Source organism: Balaenoptera musculus, chromosome 21 (assembly GCF_009873245.2).
Source record: "Balaenoptera musculus isolate JJ_BM4_2016_0621 chromosome 21, mBalMus1.pri.v3, whole genome shotgun sequence".
Taxonomy (NCBI): domain Eukaryota; kingdom Metazoa; phylum Chordata; class Mammalia; order Artiodactyla; family Balaenopteridae; genus Balaenoptera; species Balaenoptera musculus.
The window spans coordinates 19,098,015-19,122,321 of NC_045805.1; the positions used below are offsets into that span (position 1 = coordinate 19,098,015).

Consider the following 24,307-nt stretch of genomic DNA (forward strand, 5'->3'; position numbering starts at 1 on the left):
TGGGGACCACATGGTCTCTTTTGCAACTTAACTCTGCCACTGTAGCACAAAAGCAGTCGTAGACAACACATGGACAAATGAGTGAAAATGTGATCCAATAAATCTTTCTTTTCAGAAAAAGACTTTGACCCATGAATCATAATTTTCTCACCTTTGCTCTAAACTATTCTGTGGCCAACCCTCTGGATTACTTTGTTTTGATGAGAAAGAAATTAAGAAGCAAGTTGTTTAGTTCAATATTGAATTATTTTTTGTTGTTGGGTAATTATAATTGTTCCATTCCATGAAAATATAAGCATATGGATAAAACTTCATTACTCATGTGAAAAAATAATCTTCGTACTACAAGGTATCTAAGCCCTAAGATCATAATTAATGTGAAATCTATAAATTTTCCACCATTAGCTCAGCAAGGCTGGCATCTTTGTAGTAGATTTTACTTGAATAGACCATTTCTTAATTAATGAGGTTGTTTTCTGTACAGATACAGTGTTATGCAGTAGTGATTGTTAAAAATGGATGTCCCTTATAGAGAGCAAAGAGAAGCCTCTGAAGTTGTAATATCAGGTGGCAACCAACTAAATTATTGACTAGAGAATAGACTAAACAGGTTAAGAAAGAACAGCCTACATGTTTATTTTTTGTAAGATGCAATCACTGAGAAGACAGTAACATTGCTATTTAAATATGGAGACTGTTGGTGAACCTCTTCCTAACACCAACCTTGATATTGTCTCTGATCCTTGTCACATCTTCCAAAATCTGACTGTTAGTGTTTCCCACACGGTTAATAAGTACCCAAGCATATCAAATGCCATTGGAATATCAAAGACTCAAGCTATGGAGGAGTTAGAGAAAATTCTCAAAGAAGCAACTGTCCCCAGGGCTGAGGAACAGAGGAAAGTAAAATGTCAGCTATGGGAGTAGAAACTGATTAAATTGGAGGGAAAGAGGAAGGGAGAAGAAATATTACTTTGTGTGGAAACAGTATCAGAGGAGCAGCGAGACAGGGTGTGGAGAAAACGAAGATGGACACGATGAAAAAATAATATATTTGATATTAGTAATGTCCCCAACTCATTAGCGATTATAGAATATCTATGAACCCATGTAAATGAGGAGTTGAAACCAAATTGGAAACCGTTTGGAAGGCAGTAGAAGTCCTGAACCTGTTTGAAGTGATACTTAATAGAAATAACCAAAATCTGGTGATCGGTGAGCTTTTCGGACAGATTGCACTTATATTTTGGAAGGGGTCCCAGTATTAGATGCAGAGGTACAAGGGAAACGAGGAACTTCCAAAGTTAATTTGTTTTTCAAAGCTTTTTTTTTTTTAAGACAGTAGTCATCTGTGGAGATTTGGAATCTAGGTCAGTTCTAGTGTGTGTGTGTGTGTGTGTGTGTGTGTGTGTGTGTGCGCGCGCGCGTGTGCTTGCTCACTGAAAACAATATTTGGAATCTCATTCTCATCGCTTAAAACAATTGTATTCATCTTTAGCCCAATGCAGGAATAAATAAATTAAATGAATGCCTCAATCAGTAAATGCTGTTTGAGGAAAAGGCTTATAAGTAATAGCAGCGTAATGTTTAGCAAGGACAGACCAAGCATTAATTTGAAAGAAAAAAGAACACTGACACAAAATAAAAGAGAGACGTGGGATTTATCCTCTCCATTGTACGTACAAAGGACTGTAAGAATGCAAAACTAAATGCCTGTTTCTAGCAGTGCCACTGGTGATAGACTGTGGACGGTGTGTGTGGGTGCTGTATAGCACTTTAAAAAATATATCAAATGCATTTTCTCTCTTCCTAATAAAACTTATTTCGAGTGAAATATGGTTAATGTGAGCACCACATGCAGTTTTCAAAGAAGGAAAGAAAAGGCAGTCGCAGCTTTAGGTATGAAAATCCTCGGAGGCTCCCAGGGTTTAGGTCGCAAGATCACCAGCTAGTCCCCTGACTTTTGCTCTGTGGATATCAGGAACTACCTGACAGCTGGAGCAATTTGCAGCCACCTAAATGACATCGAGCATATTTACCACGTTGCTGCACTTGCAAACATCCATGATCACTATCCCACCTTTATACCATAATGTACACGGAAGATGCCAAATAGGGAGGGAGGCGGTAGAGGGTAGAGAAATGCTAATCTAGAATGAGGTTTTGGATGGGGGAAGGCCATTTGGAGCAGTAAAAACAGATGTCTCTCTGCTTGAGTACACTGCTATTGCAGAGGCAGATCTGGTACATGTTCATTTCTTTCCAAAGGTTTTACTTGACTCTCTTGACCCTCTCCCTTCAACTTGTCCAGTCCAGTGAAGGGAGGTGAAATTTTCTCTTCATACCTGGATTAATTAACAATAAACCACTGGTTTATTTCTTTGTGCAAATGGGAAATGAGAATCTATCAACAGTTAAACCTAGAAGTCCTTAGGAAAGTATAGAGCATACCATGGAAACAGAGGACACAATAAAAGAACAGAGAGACAGAAAACATTACCAGGATAGATGAGAAGGTTAAGTACACTAGAAAGAGAAAGCCTAGCGCCCAAAGGACAACCAAGCAAAAGACTTGAAAGGAAAAGCAATAAAGAAAAACATTGTCAAAAACTTTATGACTAGATGCTTAATTTGAAAAGCAAATTAAACAAGGTTTTATTATGTTTACTCTTACTCTACAAAGTTAAATATATTGATGATACCTAGAATTTGAGTGCAAAAGTAAGCATTCATGTACACTGAGAAAGATTTAAAAAATGGTCCCATATGTTAGGAGGGTGGTGTGGCAGGAGTGAACAAAAATTTTAATATTTAGTCCCTTTGATCAGATCCACTTCCAGGAAGCTGTCCTACAGAAGTGCTTGTATAAATATGTAGATATATATAAAATGGTGTTCATTTCAGCATTATTTATGTGCAGCTCAAAACTCTATCAATAGGTATCAAATAAATTATGAGAAATACATACAATTCCACTCAATTATAGAAAATAAAGCAGTCTCTAAGTATTTTAATAGGTAAATATTCTTATATTATTGAGTGAAAAATAAAAGCATAAGAGAATGTAGTACAATCTGTCTTGCTCACAGTCTCCAGATATGCACGCATGTATGTAAATATGCACAAAATATATATGCATTTGAAAACGTAAAATAATAATGAAATCTCAAATGCAGAGGCAATAAAAAAACTGAACATAAGGTATTGTTAATATGCTAGTTGAGATTTTATTGAATCTGAAAAGCTATCCTTAATGTTCATTACCACTGAGAATTATGACATTAAACTTTGTTATTGCTATAAAACAATTTAATATACAAATCTATTGAATTTAAGGAACTGTAATTACTCTAAGTACAGTGTAAAGAATTTCACTTTGGATAAATTAAAAACCATATGACAAGTTTTTTATTTTATTTTATTTTTAGCATTTTGACATGTATATATTTGGGAATAGAAGCATACCTTAGATATATATTTAACCAATTTTTTTCTGGCAGAGGGTGTGAAAATTCAGCCATTCAGTTAAAAGCGGAATGCTTCAAAACCAAAGAATTACTATTTTAAAATTGTTCTCTAATTTCTATATTCTTATTCCATAATATTACTGTAATATTATACATTTTTTAAAAACCTGACTTGTAGGGCTTCTTAAACTTACATATTTGATAATTATGTGTGTAACAAAAATTGCGGATGTTTGCTTATGTTTCACAGGAGATGAGTAACTTAGAGGAGCGTGTGTACAATACATCAGCAAAAATTAAGTCTCTGGAAGAAAAACAAGTGCATTTGGAACAGGAAATAAAAGGAGAAGTGAAACTGTTGAATAACATCACTAATGATCTCAGGCTGAAGGATTGGGAACATTCTCAGACACTGAAAAATATCACTTTAATTCAAGGTAAAATATCCCCTCATTCTCCAGAAAATGATATACTAAAATGCACTGATATATGTAGAAATTTGATATTGGAAATTCTCTGGTTTTAAAATAGTTTACTACAAATTTTACTGCAAATATCCAGAGGAAGGAGCCTTGAGATCATATCAAGACATGTTAAGATGACAGTATCTTGGTATCCTCTAAATGGTGATTTTAAAAAAAGCAAAAAACAAATGAAATTGCTCTTATGGTTTAATGAATTATTGTTCAGAATTTCTCATATGTACAAATACAAGTTTTCTGTGAGGCACAAAGTTCTCTACCTGTCTGTAAATCAAGCTTGTTAATTCTATTTTTCTAAACTTACAGATTTTTTTCTTCTTACCTGATCAATTGTATTATTAATTAGAAAGGTCTTTTGAATTCTCCAAAAAAACAATGAGTTTGTCAATTTCTTCTTTAGCTCCTATGAGTAAAACAAGGTGAATTGAACCTTACTGACTTCTAGATTAGTATATATATCATATATATTTCTATACTGGGTTTTAGTCATTATTTACATTTTAAGTGTTTTTTTTCATATTTTACTTTCAACCTTTGTTATCCTTTGTATTAGGCGTGTCTCTTGTGAGGAACAGTTCTTAAAATTTACTGCGCAATCTGGCCATCTCTTTCCACCATATTTATTTCTACCGTTATTTTGTGCTCCGTTTCTGTCCAGTCCCATGTTCCTTTTGCTTTCCTTCCATGTCAACTTTAGGATTATTTGAAATTTTTCTCATTAAACTTTTCTCTCTATCAGAGGCACCAAAAAATTTTTGGAAACCTTATATTTATTTTTATTTTGCTGATAGTCATCCTTAAAATTTATCTTAAAGTCACAAGTTGATCAGTATCTTCACCTTCATCCTCAAATATACAAGGAACTTAAAACGCTCTGATGACCCTCTTCCCCGGTTTCCTGCTGTCTTTGAGTATAGCTCATTTCTATTTTATGTATTTTTTAAACCAAGAATTTAGTCAAGATTGTTTTGCTTACATGATACAGACAATATTTATATAGATTAGCCCATGAGTTTGCCAGTTTTTCCTCCTCCTAAATGTATCTGTGACATCTCTTCTGGGATCATTTTTTTCTTCCTGAAGTATTTTTTGGAGATTTGTTTAGTGAAAGTCCATTGGTGGTGAGATGTTTTGATTTCTTTTTTCTATTTTGTCCTTGATCTTTAAAATTGTTTTACCACATACATATTTCTTAGGGTAACAGTTATTATTTTTATTCGTATTTTCTTCTGGTTTATGGCCTTTCTTATTGCTTTTAAAATGATTATGACCACATTGCTTGCCATTATCTTTGTCTTTAATACCTACAATTTCACTAGTCTGTGATTTTTATATTGACAGTTTTTCCATGTGACATTTGTTTTACTTCATTTTCTTCCTAAATCCACTTATATTTGTGGATTAAGTCTATCATAAATTTGGGAACATTATCAGCTTCAGTCTCTTTGAATATTGCCTCTTCACAATTCTCTCTATCCTTTCCTCTGTAACACTAGTTAAATTCATGTTGGATCTTCTTATTCTAGCTACCATGTCTGTTAAGCTCTACTTTACACTTTCAGTTGTTAATTCTTATTAGAACAAGAGAAACAGAAATCCATGTGATTTCATCTTACATAACACTAGTTTAGGATAATTAAGAAGTCTTAATATCCAAATTTTTACAAGAAAAGAAGAATTTAAAAAATAAGTCCCAGAGACTATTTACAGTATGATTTTTGTTTCTAATGCTCATGATTTAGAAAAAGTAAATAATGTATATTTACAGACACATACACATTTAATGAGAATGGTTGTTTTTAAAATGCAAGAAAATGAGAAACAAAATTCAGGTTAATGATTGTTTTTGAAAAGGAAGAAGATGAATGAGATGGGAAAGTGGCTAAATAGATAGCTGTTTGTTGGGTTGTAAGGTTGCAGGTATATTTATTTTTGTGTTTATAGCTAACTTGTATAGAATATATTGCATGTATTCTTTTTTTTTATAGATTTCTTTCTTTCTCCCTTTCTTTCTTTCTTTCTCTCTTTCTTTCTTTCTTCCATTCTTTCTTTCTTTCTTTCTTTCTTTCTTTCTTTCTTTCTTTCTTTCTTTCTTTCTTTCTGTTGGGTCTTTGTTGCTGCACGCGGGCTTTCTCTAGTTTCGGCGAGTGGGGCTACTCTTCTTTGCGGTGCATGGGCTTCTCACTGCAGTGGCTTCTCTTGTTATGGAGCACAGGCTCTAGGCATGTGGGCTTCAGTAGTTGTGGCACACGGGCTCAGTAGTTGTGGCTCGCAGGCTCAGTAGTTGTGGTGCGTGGGCTTAGTTGCTCTGCGGCATGTGGGATCTTCCCGGACCAGGGCTTGAACCTGTGTCCCCTGCATTGGCAGTCGGATTCTTAACCACTGCACCGCCAGGGAAGCCCCTATTGCATGTTTTCTTTAAGTATTACACTGAAACCAATGATAAAGAAAAATTGAATTAGTCAGCTTTCACTCTAACAATTAGACATTCCACTTGGGATTTCGAATTCCACTTGGGATTTCAATTAAATATCCCCAACTTTACAAATCCACACCCAAACCCTTAGTTCTTTCTCTCTCTCTCTTTTTTTTTTTTCGGCCATGCCACACGGCATGTGGGATCTTAGTTCCCTGACCAGGGATTGAACCTGCACCAAACCCTTAGTTCTTGAGAGCACCTACCCTCATCCACCCCTCAAATCTGTTGCTTACCTAGTCTTGTCTGTCAATTGAGTCATTGTCCAACTAGTAACTCACTCCAAGATCTTGGAAGCAAGCTTTGATTTCTCTCTTTCTCTCACTCCCTGTATCCAATCCATATATGAGTCCTGTTAACTCTTCTTCCATACGATAAAACTCCTTCTCACTGTCTCCTCTGCTACGACGCTAATTCAAGCAACAGTATTACAGCCTGGTGTACTACATCAGCTTCCCAATTGTTCTCCCTGATTCTACTCTTAATCCATTCTACAGAGAGCAAAAGAGTGTTATTGAAATAATAATAATAATAACATGTGATTAGATCTTTTATCTCTTAAGACCCTCCAATATCTTCCCATTGGACTTGGAATAAAATCCGAACTCCTACTTGATCTGGCACCCATCTACTTATCTGCCCTCTTTTCTAATTTTCCCTCTGTCTAGCTTGGAGAGCTGGAAGAATGAAAGTGCCATTGAACAGTATAAGTTAACAAGGAGGAAGTGCTGGTTTCACTTCTTGCTGTCATAATGTGCACTAGACAGCTCTCTCTCCCTTTAAATGTTCTCTTAGCTTTCAATTCTCCTTAGATCCACTCAGAATTACCTTTTTAGTGATAATTTCTCCCTCCCCATTCTTATTATCTCTCTATATCATGGTGTGCTTTAACTTCCTCATAGTATTTAAAACTACATGATACTGTTTAATATATACATTTGCTTATTTGTTTATCACAGATCTTCTCGAATAAAATGTGAGTTCCGTGAGGTTGGGTCTTGTCTCTCTTGTCTATCTCTCCATACACAGGACCTGTTAGAGTGCCTGGTATATGGTGGGTGAGCAAATGTATATGCCTTAAAGGAATAAGTGAAAGTAACACTTCCTTTCTATGAAGTTACACTTTGTAATGGCAATGTCATTCTTCCAGATTTCCAAGGTAGAAATTTTAATTGTTGTTGTTATTTTCTCCCAAGAATACCATTAGTTCTTATGTTCCACATTCTCTAACCCCTTGTCACTCCTTTATATTCCATGTAAACTATTCTTATCACTGCTCTGCCAGACTATTGAAATAGTCTCGCAATCATTTCCTGCCTCAGTCTTCCAGACTACAGTCCTTTCTACACTCTTGTTAGAATGCAGCCTTGCATTCTTGTTAGAGGGACACCCTAGATTACAAAGAGACTCTCTGTCACCTCCTTATTACACATACACTTTTCTCTGCAGCGCTCAAGTTCTTCTATAGTGCTTCTCTTAACTACTTTTTTTTTTTTTTTTTTTTTTTTTTTTTAATTATTTGTTTATTTATTTATGGCTGTGCTGGGTCTTCGCTTCTGTGCGAGGGCTTTCCCCAGCCGCGGCAAGTGGGGGCCACTCTTCATCGCGGTGCGCGGGCCTCCCACCATGGCGGCCTCACTTGTTGCGGGGCACAAGCTCCAGACGCGCAGGCTCAGTAATTGTGGCCCACGGGCCCAGCCGCCCCGCGGCATATGGGATCCTCCCAGACCAGGGCTCGAACCCGCGTCCCCCGCACCAGCAGGCAGACTCTCAACCACTGCGCCACCAGGGAAGCCCCTCTTAACTACTTTTGAATGCCTCATTCCCTGTCTTTTCCCTTTTTGACACCAAATATTTCAATTGATTTTACTGTGATTCTGACATGCCCAATACTTTTTACATCCTTTCTCATGGCTTTTCCTTCACTTGAAAGAATATCCTTCCTCTTCTATTTGTATCTGAAAATATCTTATCTATCATTAATGTCCATAGGTGACATACATGCAACCCCTTCCATGAAGCTTTCTCTGGTCCCACCGTAGTAATACTCTTGCTGACATTTATATCTTGCTTACTTTTGAACATTAAGTATTCTTTCACAAGAGAATTCCTAATATGATTGTCATATCTAAAAATATCTCATACTGTCTTCTATCGAAATGTTGTCTCTTACTGGAAACAGTAAGTTCATTAAAATTACGGGCTACTTTTTTATATCCTCTACAGCATCTAGTCATAATTTTTAATAAATATTTATTAAACTATAACCCAAGAGAGACATTGTATTAATTAATGAGTGCTTTATCTAATGTCGGTTGTAGGATCAGTGTCATTACTTTGTGTCCCTCCTCTTTTATATTAGCAATTACTCAATATTTATGAAGATTAAAGAGGTAAAGATATTTTAATATATTTCTCAAGTAATTATAGCAATTAAAGTCTAAAGGACTAAATGAAATTTCATTGTTGAAATGGTGAAGCAGAATTTGGTGGGGAGCGGGGGATAACATGATTTAAAAAGACAAAGTTGTTTAACATTTGAGGAAGGAAGTTAAGAGAAGTTAAGAGAAATAAAATATGACTCATTGCTGAAAACAGTGTTCATTTGGAAAAATTTTAAGCATATTTTTTTCCAGAAACTAAAAGCACCAAAGAAAGAAAAAAAATGTATCAATTGATCAATTGTCATGATAAGGAAGAAGTGATTGATAGAATTTGAATTTGGAGATTTGTGCAATTAATTATTGGGATTTAAGAAATGAATTGTGTCTTTAACCACTACATAAAAGAAAAATTCGTCTCAGGAATAATGAAAGAACAGCTGCCAAAAATGAAATCAATTAATTTTGGAAAAGTATAGCCTGGAACATCAGGAAAGAAGTATTCTAGTTCTGATCTTACCCAACTGGCTTTAAGACCTTGGGAATTCACTTTCTCAGACCTCTATATTTATGTTTGACTAAGCAAGCTTTAAGGCCTCTTCCAGATTAAACATCTCTAAGTCAGTGAGCATGAAAACTGGAAGAAAAAAAAAAAAAAAGAGTCAGGTTTAAATAGCAACAGCCTAGAAGATTTGGCAGATTTTTATGGTGATCTAAATGTGAGGCAAGACTGAGAACAAAGTAGGAAATTAATGATCATAATGAACACGACATGGAGAAGCATAGCTCTGGAAATTTTGGCAGATATTATTAGTGCTATGTTATCATTTGAGGATTTTAAATGATGTGATGTTCCTGGGTTTTCTTTCCCAGCAAATTGGGTAATTTTGATCTATGATATTTTTTAATTACTGAGTATTTTAAATCAGTACATCTCTGTGGCTAAGTAGAAATCTTAGTTTTCCTTAAAAAAAAAATCATAGGGAGAAAGCTAATAGCGGATTTGGTGGTGTGTTTTATAGAGGGAATTGTTCATGGCAAATTACTGCTATAGCATTTATGAATTATCCCTGTAACTTTGTAGTTAGATGGTACTAAAGATGATGAAAAATAGTGGAATTCTTATGGCTTCTGGAACTAGGGCAAATCAGATGTTTTGAACAATATTAATCTAGTGTCCTTTGACATATGTTAGCAAGAGAGCGGCCAGGAAGCATCATGTCCATTTATTGATGCACAGAAGTGGTTGTTGATGTGATTATGGGACAGAATTTTGAAAGGTTAAATAGTAACTCAGAACCAAGAAGGTGACTACAATAGACTCGAAGTCCCCAGACTTAAAGTTCTTCCTTCTTTTTTTCCATAACTTGGCAGAATAAATGGCTACATTTCTTTACAGTTGATGCAGACATTTGTTTTTAAACTGAAATAAATGAATGAATGAGGGTGGAATAGACAAAATATATTCAGACCATATTTTAATAAAAAACCCTCTAGATTAGTCCAACTGCAGTATGATAAGGATGTGAGCAACAGCAGGATTGGAGAGACCAGTTTTGGAAGGTAGATGAGAGCATTATGTTGATAATGTTCTCGAAAGTTCTACATAAGAAGCTAAGAGAAAGTAGTATATGATCTGTGTACTTCCATCCCTCCAAAATATCAAAAAGACACTTAAACCATTGAGATACTTTCCATATTTTGTTCTAGGCAGTAGAAGGCACATAACAAATTATAGAATTTAAACAGAACATAATGGGTGAGATTAATGTTACATGAAGACTAAGATAACAATAAAAATGTAACATCCAACACACTCAGTTAGAACTCTTGAAGGAAAGACTTTACCTCGTTTTCTTACTCTGGGATTCAGGTACCTGGTATCAGCATTTTTATATAGAAATAGACAGAGAGGGATCTTTAACTCAGAATTTTATAAAATAACATAGATGTATTTGTTATGATTGAGTTAATGCTCCAACATTTGGGCTGTGCACAGTTACTATGCATAGTTACATGCAAAATAATTGAAAGGATAGTGAGTTCCATTTGTTACTTATTAAAGAAATGGTGAAAACTCTTAATCTCAGAGGCTAAGAGCCCAGAGCTAGTCTGTGTCCCTCGCTTCTTGTCTCACACCTTCTAGTTTTTCCTGGAATGTCTGTCTTGCTTTAGAGCCCTAATCACTGAATCAGAGTCTTTTCGTGTGCAATTTTTTTTCAAAATGCCATCCTGGAGTACTGTGGATTTGCTTCCCTTTAATTTGCTCAGCAAAATTCAAGCTGCAAATTGAGTCTTTCTGTCCTGCTTGCCCCCTCCATTGTCACTGTGCAGAGATGAATGAACTGCAGCTGTGTTCACGGTTGTGGGAATTAAAACCCCTTTGTTGGGAAAAACTACATTATGCAGGAATAGAAGATGCGTAGATTCCCATTGATGTAGAACCATGACATCTCTTGTGGACACCTTAATATATGTTTCCAACATTAAGCTATAGCTTAGGAGAATTTGCTAGTTGTTACTACAACTACTTAATGCCCAGTAGTATGCGGTTTGCATGATGATTATGTAAAAAAAAAACCAAAAAACAAAAAATACACACACAACACAAACAGAAAATAATTGTTAGTAAGTATTCTCTTAAGATGATAGAATTATGTATTATATTTTGCTCATTTTTTCTAGGCTTTTATATTTCCTATAATATCTAGAGTTACTATTGTAATGAAAATGCAATAAAACCTTACAGCCCAATGGTGTGTATGAAGGAAAATGGATGATGTGCCAATGAGAAGAGCAGTGATATCTGGAAAATTAAGTCACCAGGGAAGGAAGGTGCTAAAACCCAAGTTGTACCTTGAAAAATCAGAAAGAGATGAGAAAAATGGAGAGAGGCAAGGGACAAGGATTTCAAAAGAAGCAAAGAAAATGGACAGAATATACTTACTCATAAGATTATCATTATTTATGGAGCCCCTTCTTAGAATTTTTCAAGTATCATATCTCCCCACCTGATTAAAATTTGTAAACAAGTACTCTCTAACCAGTGATGCTAAACATAGTTGTGTGTTATCCTTGCTGTCCTTGAACCACGGAAATCGAAAATGACTCTTTTAAAACATCACTGTTTGATTATTCTATGGTATGTCCAGGTTCATTTCTTCCTTTTGGAATTGAGAAGAAATTGCTAAGTGTTCTGCTTTAAAGGAAAGGAATAACACTTGTCCTGTGGCACTCCATGTAGAAGAGGGACATACTCAGTGCCATCATTCTAAAGAGGTGATCACTAGATATCTGTTTTGCTGGGCACAGAAAATTCAAATGACTAAATCAGTGATGATCAAACTCAGTACTAGGGGGACACCTTGGTAATTGCCATGCCAGGTAGTCAAAATTTTCCCTGCAACCTCTCCAACTTATTTTATAATGTCTATATCTATCTAAGGATTCTACCTAATATTTTACTTGAAAAGTTATTCCTTTACTCATTTCCACTTTCCTGCCTTTCTCCGCATCTCTCCCACTTACCCAGCATTCTCTTTCTTCTCATTCTACCCATTCTTCAAAATCCCCTTCAAATCCTACCTCCTCAGTTAAGTCTTTTCAACCATTGCTCCTCATGCTGATCTGCATTTTTCTAATATCCGAGGGTATCATTTTCAATGATAGAGTTTTTGGTTGTCTACTTCGTGTGGATTTTTGTTTTCCTTGAGGGTATCACACATGACTTGACTTACACATTTTCCACAGAGCATCTAAATTAATATAGTGAAATCTGCCTGGGGCTGAGGTAACAGGGTGATGTTCCCAGAAACTTAATCATCAACCTTCTGGTTCCAACCAGTCTGGGGTCTACATACTAGGGGTCAGCATGTAGTCACCATCTTCCACATGGGTGAAGGGCTTAGTTTCTACAGATCAGCTCAAAGATATGTGTCAGATTGTTATGTATATCCATTGAGGAGGAACTAGGACTCCAAGCTGTCATTCTAGCTACGTTGCTTGACTGCTTCTCCTTTGTTTCTGCATCCCCTCACTTCTCTCATTGTTAACTCCTTGTGCCTGCTCTTTGGGGCTCGGGGAAGGCCTAGGAAACTAAAGCCTTTTTTCTGCAAACAAGAAACAGGGGACCTGGGGGGGTTTTGCACCCAGGAAGGCCCTGCAGGGTCCTGCTTGGTCTCAATCCCCCTTTTCTTTGATATTTCTCAATCCTGAGGGGAAGAGGGGTAGGACAAGAAGGGGAATAAAATTTTGGATAGAGAGGTTAGTCATAAATTTGGCAAGGGAGCTCAGTGTTAGGGGCACTGGGTTTCATACCCAGTAGGTACACAATACGAATGTGGATTTGTGCCATCATTGACTCACTGTCTTTCTCTGCCCCCAGGATCTGAGAACCTAGAACACTGCTTGGCACACCGAAGTATTTAGTCCATAATTAGGTTGTCTAATTTAGAGCTATCTCATTGCACTACTCAGTAGCAGGGTATGCTTCCATTCAGGAAGGTTAGTCTGTTCATTCTGTGTAATTGTGCAATAAATAAAAGTCTTTGGATTTACCTATGTAACTGTCTTGACAAATGACAAATCTATTTTACCTATGCTTTAAGCCTGTGATCAGTAATTGTCATTTATTTTTTAAAGGTCCTCCTGGACCTCCAGGTGAAAAAGGAGATAGAGGTCCCACTGGAGAAGTTGGTCCACGAGGCATTCCAGGTCCAGTAGGTATGGTAACTACTCCATCATATACTGCAGGGCTAGGTAATGTACATCTGTGTATGTGTGTAGGGGGAATGAGTTATTTGACTGGTTCCCTGTGTGGCGTGTGTGTGTGTGTGTGTATGTGTGTGTGTTGAGGGGATATCAAATGTTTTGGTAGCCTAATCACTATCATGTTCTGAATGGTAAGCAGTGACTCTTGATTTTTAAAGAAAGTTAAGTGTTTTAACAACATGGGGTTGTTCGTAAGTCTAGAGAGTGCTGTCCATATCACTGACTGCAAACAGTATTTGGCCGACCTAGTTTTAGGTCACATGTGAAGAAAAATATGAAAACCATCTTCACATTGAATATATTTGGAGGTTACCTGGTTTTTAAGATACAAAAAAAAAAAAAAAACAACTAATGTAAATCAAAGGCAAATTGGATTATACTCCTTATATAGTCCTTAACTGGAATTTATCTGCTTAAACCTATGCAATCTCAGTGTAAATCCTGACTGGAATACAGATGACTTTTCCCTTTGCCGTCAGCCACTCTGTATCTTACTTAGAGCAAAATTGTTTCAAATTATTTTCTTCTGTAGTCTTGAAAGCAATATTTTGAAAGACAGTAATAGAAGACAGAAAAAGAGAAAGAGCATGAACTTTCTTTGCTCTCAAAAAAAATAAAGATAATAACAGTAACATGATCATGATGGTATTCATGGCTAGAAATCAAATACCTGCACGCTTTTTGAAGGTTGGGAGTATACTGCTCAGTCTAATGGTAACTAGAATAGTTTGTGCTGCCAAAAAAATGTCTAAATACCAGGGACTTGATCTTATTTTTCTGTCTTTTGATTATATAAACTGTTCTTCTTTCTGATCAATGTATCAACCAGCCCAGGTTACATCAGAAAAAGAATTTTTAAAAGTGAAAAGCATGAATTTGACACATGCCTGCCCTTTACATCATAGTGCTTAAAAAGCCAATATATAAAGTTTACCTTAAAAAAAAAGCTTTTAAAATCTTTATATATATATATATATATATATATATATATATATATATATATATATAAATTGTTGGTTTGCCTTTGAAAGTAATACCAGGTAAGATTCTTTATTCAGAAAAGTCTTTCTACTTGACTAGCACCCAGCAGATCTTAGCAATGGTGCATTAATGTCATAAGCAGGGGAAGTAACCAGTGTTATATTATCTGCCAGAGCGGCTATTGTCAAAGGTCTGTCAGCTCCTCCATTACAAATTGCAATTGTCAAAGCTTTATAACTCAACCCTAAAAGTTCAGTCTGGGCTACAACTTGCCTTCCAAAGCTTCATCTTGGGAACATCTTTTGTAGCTGTTTCGGAATCAAATAGAAAGAGGGATTTAAAAGCTTCAGCTTTTGTTACTACCATAGACAGATACTGTTGCAAAGCTGCTTTGATTCTTTAAGTGAAGGTTTAGTCTGCTGCTGTTGGTATTGCTCATATACACAAATAGGCATTATCTGGCCCCTCAAAAAAGAGAGGTAGATTTCATTGTTGGAGTGATAAATTGACTCTTTTAGATTATTAGGTTGCCATTTGATTTGGTGCACTGCAGCAAAAATATTCAAGTTACTAGGCATCTCTCCTACCTAATTGCTGCATTCTGTTTTGTTCTTTGCAAGATTGCCTATTTGCCCCATGTTTGGTAGGGAATCAGGAAGTTAAAAGTATATGATGGACTGTCTTGATAATTCTACTTCCTGATTTAAGAAGGTTTACTAAAATCCCACCTATAGGGACTTCCCTGGTGGTCCAGTGGCTAAGACTCCGTGCTCCCTATGCAGGGGGCCCAGGTTTGATCCCTGGTCATGGAACTAGATCCCACATGCTGCAACTAAGAGTTCACATGCCTCAACTAAAGATCCCACATGCCACAACTAAAAGATCCCATGTGCCGCGACTAAGACCTGGTGCAGCCAAATAAATAAATAAATATTACAATGGGAGTGTTTAAAGAAAAGACAAAAGAAACCCTGTACCAAAAAAACAAAATAAAAACAAACAAACAAACAAAAAATACCTATACATTCAATTGAGCCCACTAAACTCAGCTTGACTTGAAACCATGATATGAAAATCTGAGAAGATATAAGTGCTTAGTAGTATTAAACAATCAGTACATTAAATATATTACAATTGTTACTTATGTACTGGGGTGGATATTATGTTAAACTGTACTTTATCTCAAAATAATATAATAGAAATTCATTTCAGCATGCCATTTCCTTGGAAGCATGCCAAGGAGAATTACCTATGACCTTTTACTTTAAAAAATGTTTACTGAATACTTTCCCTGTGCCTGGGACACACACACAAACACACACACACACACACACACACACACACACACACACACATATGGCTACATTATTGTTTGGGATTACAATGGAGTATGTAAAAACAAGAGCATGAGAGATAGAGTAATATATTCCTGCACTAGGACCTCAGTATTTTTTTAATAAATATTCTTTGATACTTCTCATTGCTTGACTTGTGATTTTTCTGGGACAAATCTTAAAAATCCAATTTTTAGCTTACATTTCAAAGTTATCATTTCAGCTATAGCAAAATTCTGCCATTTGAAGATTCCTGATTAGACTATATAAGCCTTCCAGTTAAAACTCTAAGATTATTTTTTCCTTGTGTGTTTTTATTTGTAGTGACAATATGTTACATATTGAATATCTACAGTGTACTAAATGCACTAATGTTTCTACTTACTATTACTGTTATCTATCAATTTTTACACGTGAAATTTTAGGAAAGACATTATTCCTCCATTTGGAGATTCACCTCTTTCATATCCATTAATGAAATTAGATTGTTTCGTTATTCTCTCAAATCTTTATGCAAAATGAATTATTACCACTGTTTTTGGGTTTTTTTTTTCTTCATTTACCCTGTAGGTCCTCCAGGTCTTAAAGGTGATCGGGGATCCATTGGTTTTCCTGGAAGTCGAGGATTCCCAGGATCAGTGGGGAAGACCGGGAGGCCAGGTATTATGATAATGCATATTTTCTTCACAGAATATGTAAAATAAACACCAGATCATAGATATTCCTTTCAACTCCTTAGATAACAAAAACAATGGTCATCATAGTATGAATAGCAGCACTCACATGCAGTTTATTTTGTGATCTGAAACATTTTGAAACTGATTTCTGCCCACCTGAGGAAAGTTTCTATGTCCAGAAGGAAAATAGTTCAATATAAAAACACAACAGAGGATCTGTCAGCTCCACACCACTATAAATCACCATGAAGAATGGTATCTATCTTAGAATAAAGAGAATGGAAAGACTGGCAGAGAAAAACAAACAAGCAAAGTATTAACACCCCTTTAATCAAAACCGCCAAACCCTGTTAAGTTACAGTTAGCAAAATACAGGCAGACCTGCAATCCTATCCTTTGCAAGAGAACCTGCCCGCTACTGTATATTAGTACTTAATCATCACCATGTGCGGGCCCTTTACAGTTTACATACATGATGATATTATTTCTACTCCTTATGCCGCTAGCCTAAGCTTGAATTGTGAACTGTACACCGAAATTTTAGAAGAGAGCAGGGGACAGAAAAATGCAGAACCAATTAGCTGTATTACCAAGTGGTAAGTAAGAAAACATTTGGAAAGTGGGACAAAAGTAACGGAAGCTGGAAGCTGTGGAAGTAGAAAGTAGAGCAGGACAAGATGTTACAAAGAAAGTCGTGTTAGAGCTGGCCTAAAGATGCACAGAATTTCTTTACATCTGTGGTTCTCAAACTTTAGCAGACATTAGAATCACCTGTAGGGCCTGTTAAAACAGCTTACCGGGCTCCACCCCCGAGGACTTTCTGATACAATAGGTTAGGGGTCGGGCTCCCTGAGAATGTTGACTCCTCACAAGTTTCCAGGTGGCAGTGGCGATGCTGATCAGGGACCACACTTTGAGAACCACATCTTCAGGTGAAGAAAACTGGAGAAAGAGAGACTGTAAAAATGAAAGCAGGGGTAGAGGTAATAAATCCCTTGACAAAAGATATTCTCAGGATATTACTTCCTTATTAGAAGACTCAAATTTGGTAGAAATATGAGCAGCAGTGCCTGGTACTAGTTTAGTTATACTGCAGATTAAAACAGTGAATGCATTCTTCCTCTACAAGAGTCCAAAGAGGGTAATAAAATTAGAAATAAAATCTACTAATTGTCATTTTCTAATTAATGACCCAGCCTGGACTATCTGAGTGATAATCAAAGCAAAGTGATTTCAAAGCAAAAAGATTAGGAAAGAGCAGCCCTATTTATTCTCTATTTTCTCTCCTGCTCTCCTTTTCTTCCCCACCCTGCCCTCTTCCTTCCACATGTATTAAGTACTCAATATATATATACAAGGGACAATGCTTGGTGCAGGGAAATGAGAAGTAAATAAGACACAGTCCTTAACTGATAAAGTGTACAAATATAAGAAGAGAAAGGGAAGACTTTCTTCTTGATCCATGGCAGATCTATAGAGCATTTACCATCCGACAGATTTACTGCAGAGAGTTCGGAGGATTTAATTGAAGTGTAACCTTACATATCTTCAAAACCCCTAGAGTACTCTGAATAGAACCTCATTAAATGAACCAGGTTTTCCAGCAATGTAAATAATGTGCTTCTCTCCGGTTAGACTCTTGGAGTCCATTCAAAGTCTGATTCTAAGGGTGAGTTATGGTCTTTCTTAGGAATGTCTAAAATTATAGACCACAACGAATTCCTTTATTTATTTGACAAACAGCTATCGAACACTCTGTGCCATTCATGGAGATATTTATAGTCGAATATATGGGTTTGGAACTCAGAGGGGAAGCCAGAGGTAGAAAGACAAAGTTGTAGCTATGCTCATATAAATGTTCATTGAAGTCAATGAATTTTAATAATCATTGATTTTAGTAATATTTTACGGGTAGGCAACAGTGAGAAGAGAAGGGGCCTAGGATAAAGCCTTGAGTGGTTCCAGAAGTACAGACTGAGCAGAAAAAGCAAAGCAGCCAGAGTGAGGAAGAAAACCCAGAGAAGGTGGGGTGAAAAAAACCCAAAGGAGTTTCAAAAGTTGGTCAAGTAAGATGCAGCCTACAGAAAGCTCTTTCCATTTGTTGCTGTGAGGATGTTGCCTTTATTGAGAGCAGTTTTGGTGGGGCCGGGTGGAGTGGGGTGGAAGCCGGATTGGGGAACGCCCAGGGGTGCCTGGTGGTGAGGCTGGTAGACAGCGGAGTAGAGCAGTCTGGCTCTGCAGAGGGGGAGGAAGAGATCGGCTTTTTCATTTGATTTTGTTTTTTCTTTGAAAGTGAATTTGAATACTATTTAAATGCTGACAGCAAGGTAAAATAGAGAAGTTGTTGAAGATACAGAGGAAAGAAGGGTTAACAAGATTGTGGAAGGTTAAGAAGAAGGTTGAAGGTGAAGAATTCAGGAAATAGGAAGAAGGATTAGGCAGAGGAGGGAAGGTGTCACATCTGAATTGAAGTAGCTGAAGAGTTGGGCTGGGCTAAGTGTGCCTGTGTGTGAAAATGAGGAACCCAGTGCCTTGCTCATGGCAGGGGCTCTGAGAATGCTTGAAGTCACAATGACGCTATTGAAAATACCTCCTCTTATACTGATATTTAAAGTTAGAGTGGTGGTATATTACATGCCATCTACTTCTTAATTTTCAGTGGCTTTCAGAAATATTAGTTCTTTATTTTTGACAGAAGAGTGACATATCTGACAGGAGGTGGTTAACTCCAGGTTTTGACAAAGCCCTTGGGCTCGTTTTTAGCCTAAAGTATCATTATGAAGGAGGGAGGAATCCCTGTTCTCTAGAAAGGATGTTTTTAATGTGTTCAAGTGTGAGAAAAGACTTCCAAGTGTCGTCTGTGAGGAAATCTCTGAATCATGCTAAAATGACATAAAACATTTTTTTTTTTTTTAATTTATAAGAAGAAAAGTGGGTCATTTGTTCAGATCTCTGGCTTGAACAGAGATCAAGGTATCGTTAAAATACCTAAGACAGGGACTTCCCTGGTGGCGCAGTGGTTAAGAATCCGCCTGCCAATGCAGGGGACACAGGTTCGAGCCCTGGTCCAGGAAGATCCCACATGCCGCGGAGCAACTAAGCCCCTGCACCACAACTACTGAGCCAGCACTCTAGAGCCCACGAGCCACAACTACTGAGGCCACGTGCCACAACTACTGAAGCCCGCACGCCTAGAGCCCGTGCACCGCAATAAGAGAAGCCACCACAATGAGAAGCCCCCGCACCACAATGAAGAGTAGACCCCGCTCGCTGCAACTAGAGAAAGCCCACACACAGCAACAAAGACCCAACTCAGCCAAAAATAAATAAATAAATTTATTTAAAAAATAAAATACCCAAGACAAACTACAACATGAAAAGACTTCCCAGAGTAATTTTACAATTATTTTCTAATTCTGATAAAAATGCTAGAATGATAAAATTAAGCTTGTTTATTATATTATCTTCTCTGAAAAGAATTAGAACTGATCAGTTATACCATTTTAACCCCCCCCCCCCCAATTTTTGTTTAATATCTTAGATTTTTCCTTTTGAGGAAAGCTAAAACTTTGGTATTATATCTCATAAAAGCCTACCATCAAAAAAAAAAAAAATAGAAAAGGTTTTAGGTACTTTGTGCTAAATTAATAATTCTTGTCAATTTAATATTATCTGAAATGACTGAATCACAATTAAAAAATGAATTTAATGGTGTACAGTATAATCATATATGCAAAGCAATTAGAGACTATTATACTGTGATAAGGAATGGTTGGCATTTCAAAATAAAATTTTAATTGGAAATAACTTCGATTTTTAAGTGCTAAATCTCAATTTTCGTGTTACTCATCACACATTATTTTGTATTTTTTTTAATCTGGTAAATTGGGGATCAAAAAAATCTTCTGTAAGAGGTGAATAAGGACAAGTGTTCGAAAACAAAGCATGGATGAGGCAAAGTAAGCTAGAGAAACAGACCAAAAAAAACAACAAAATAATGATTAAAACTGCAAAATAAAATGTAAAATAATTGTGCCATAAAAAAGTAAAATGAAATGAAAAAATCCTCTCATTCACTGAAAATAAAATCACGGAGACAGTTCTAGCTAAGTGATGTTGTAAAACAAATAAGAGCTACCATCTCTTACATGCATCTCTTAAGAGCAAGGCCCTTTATAAACGTTGTTGCTAATTTTCAAGGCAAGTTTGCAATGGAAGGTACTATTTTTTCATTTGAAAGAAGAATAAACTTCAGCTCAGAAAGGTTTAAAGACTTGTTCTGAGCCACATACCTAATAACTGGCAGAGCAAAATAATTCAACACAAGAGAATTTAAAATTGTTATTATTCCAAAGCTCATGATCTTTGAACTATATGCCCTTTGAGCTCTTGGATGAAAAGAGGACAGTCCTTGATTTTGTTGGAGGAAATCAAGAACATTAATGAAGATTTTGACTTAGAGATAGATGGCTCTATGATCAGTCCTGCATTTATGCCAGGAAGGTGATTACTTACAAGACATATCTGACGACTCTTGGAAGAAGAATCAATATGTGAGAACAGCACCCCTCTAGTGAGATGCGATTGTCATCGTTGAATTATCTTGTTGGTACTAAGGGCTTAACCTCCGGATATAGCTTTAGGAACCTTAGGTGAAATAGCAACCCATTAACAAAGAGCAAGGTCTTAACAATGTTTCCATATAAGGTCCTGACCCTTATTAGCACAGGGTCTGTAGCACACCTCTATAGTGTGTGAATGAGCTTTCTCGAAGCCAAAAGTAACTATCTAGAGGTTTAGACACCCCTCACACCTTCCCAGCTTCCCACAAGACTGAGGTAATTGGGATCTCACCACTCCCAGAAATTCATTCACAGCTCCATGTTTGCTAGGCTTCACACAAAAGAAATAAAAAACAAGACAGACAAATTGTAATGGGAATGGAAAAACAAGGTTTGGGATGAGACGGAAGGTAGCAGGCTTTCTGGGAGAGGGAGGAAGACACAAAGAAGGAGGAGAAAAAGGAGTGTGAATAATCCCAAACAAACTGCTTACACCTCAGTTTTGCCTACTTTAGGAAAATGGAACATTTAATGTCCTGGTAAGTAACCTGAGATACTGTATGTAAAGGACCTACCCATAAAATGCTAAGTTCATAAGAGAGTTTCTAAAATGATAGCTATTATTATTATCATCATCATCATCAACAACATTATTATGCCTGAAAATCTGTAGGTTGTTATACATTGTTATTCTAGATGACCTTGTGTTGCTCTGTCTCCATTTCAAGCACTGTGAATTGCCTACATTAAAAAAAATTTTTTTCCTTTTATTTATTTTTATTTTTTTAAAGGAAATTCTGGACAAAAAGGCCAGAAGGGGGAAAAAGGGAGTGGAAGCATGCTAAGTAAGTTTACGGTTTCTTGGTTTTTTTGTGTGTGCCTTTGCAATAAACAAGCTTGTGATAGTGGTGGTCTGGGCTTGAGGCAAAGGTGGAGAACCTCAGTGTTGATCCCTGGGGATTCTCTGGAAGTCAGCCACAGTTTTCTACAAATAAACTGTGCTTACTGGTGTAAAACAAATAGATTATATTATACTACTCTAAATCTCATTACCCATTTGTATTTAGTTTTTGTGATGAGTGTAATTTTCTAAAAATTTCACATAGAAAATTGTTCAATTTTCAAGCCAATTTCAATCTGCTGAAAGAAAATCAAGCTTATGAATAGAAACAATACAGCCTCCCTACCTACTAACTGAAATAACTGAAATGTTACATATAAGAATTTGAACAATCTAAGAACAGACGAATTCTCTAACAGCTGGGGTATTTTTGTGTGTTTTGTTTTGTTTTGATAAAAACTTGAAAAGTGGTATTCGATATCCCAGACCTTCAAAACTGCAACGGAATAGATTTCACAGCAGGGATCTCTGTGGATGGAACACTGTCCTCATGTTCCAATGTAGAGAATCTGTAAATTGGATCTTGAAAACTAAATATTAGATGAGATATCTTCAGGAGTCACAGTGCCATAAGTCAATGGTTGTGTGTCTAGGCCAAATCTACCAGATATAATGAAAGGATTTTGAAAGGGAATGAGGAATCCACACTTGATTTCTCAGAAACCAAGGGTTCCTCCTCTGTGTTCCCAGTTGGAGCTGCATGTAATATGTGTGTGTGTGTGTGTGTGTGTGTGTGTGTGTGTGTGTGTGTGTGAGAATAAGTGATACACACACAGCTATCATAATCTTTACCCATCAGGGGTCTGTTTTAGACAGATTTTCGCAAATCCTTTAATGGATCCCAAAATCTAGCAGTTTTCAGTTGCAATTATTGTTTAAAAAATGCAGTACCAGTTTCTCTGTCTTAGTAAAAATAATTATTTTTACCTCATACACTGTGTTGATGCCACATTTAGGCAACTTAGGGTCACCATTGTGAATGCCAACCATTTAAGTATGGTGTAACCACATGATGCTTTCTACAGTTGTTTTCATAATTGTTGCATTGTTGAAGTGTGTTTGCCCCTAAATTGAACAACAATTGAGTATTGTGTGTCTCCTCAAAGTGCTTTAGTGTTAGTCAATGATTATTATTGTTGTTATTATTATATTAAGATAATAGAAACAATAGGAAAACTTCTCCTTTGTGTCCATTTATTCTTTGATGTGATCACTTTGATCTGCTGTTTTACTTTTTATTCCATTTCTTCTCCTTTCTCCTTGTCACTCCATTTATTTTCACTGAGCTCCTGTGTAACTCTTCCCTATCTGCATGTTTATTTCTATCTTTATCTCTACCTTTATCTTTATCTTTGGTTCTTCTTTATCTCCTTTTTGGTTCTTCTTTATCTCCTTTTCCTGAGACTTTCTCTGAGCTTCTTAACCTTGACTCTGGTTAAACTTGGCAAATAAGAGACATCTTTATTTTGTAGCCTGTTAATCTAACACCTACACTGTCTTTTGTTACCTGAGGTTATCAAATGCTTTGAATTTTTTTTTTTTCAGATACGTTCAGATAGTTTTCAGTTACAGATATTTTCATGGCTGTTTTGAAGTTTATGTGCTTGCTTTCTTTGAGGAAGTATTAAGAGAGATTTCTGTGTATAAATGTGTGTGTGTGTACATAGCCTCCAGATTCCTCTCCATGTACCCAGCCCCTCATGGAGAGTATATAATTCCATAATGTTTTAAAAAGACAGAAAGAATCAAATACAGAAACATCTATACAGTGTGTTCTGTTTTCTCCTTATTTAAGTCAATATGCCAATCATCTGCTATGGCAGTATATGTGGCTCTTTTCTCTCAGTGGCTACACACTATTCCATTATATAGCGCTACCATAATTAGCGTAATGTATCATTCAATTCCCTAGTCATGAACACTTGATGATTTTTCTTTGCTTTAGCTTGGCTTTAAGAAACAATGCTACATTCAGCACTCTTTTACATGATCTTGTGGGAATATTTTTTAATAGAGAATTTGCTAGCAGTAGAATCAATAGTTCAAAGGTGACGTGCATTTTACAATTTGATGGATTCTTGCAAATGGCTCCCAAAAGGTTGTACCAATTTGTTCCCTGTGAAAGTGCCTGATTCCCCACATATTCAATTAATTCTGGTATATGAAAATTTATATTGAATTATTTTGCTGTACTTTTAAAAAATATTTTTCAAGCATGGTTTAAATATAACAAAAATAATCATTGATTTCCTCTTTTATTTTTTTTTGGTTCAGCT

General features: G+C 36.3%; 1 protein-coding gene across 9 annotated transcripts in view; it reads left to right on the plus strand.

Annotated features, from left to right (window-relative positions):
- The window catches only part of MSR1 (macrophage scavenger receptor 1), a 163,635-nt gene that overhangs the window by 116,299 nt on the left and 23,029 nt on the right, over nucleotides 1-24,307 (plus strand). For all 9 annotated transcript variants that reach the window (XM_036838981.1, XM_036838989.1, XM_036838988.1 and 6 more), the window contains 4 exons: nucleotides 3,718-3,904; nucleotides 13,448-13,528; nucleotides 16,462-16,551; nucleotides 21,922-21,975. In XM_036838981.1, coding sequence (XP_036694876.1) covers nucleotides 3,718-3,904; nucleotides 13,448-13,528; nucleotides 16,462-16,551; nucleotides 21,922-21,975 — 412 coding nt within the window. The remainder of the gene's footprint in view (nucleotides 1-3,717; nucleotides 3,905-13,447; nucleotides 13,529-16,461; nucleotides 16,552-21,921; nucleotides 21,976-24,307) is intronic.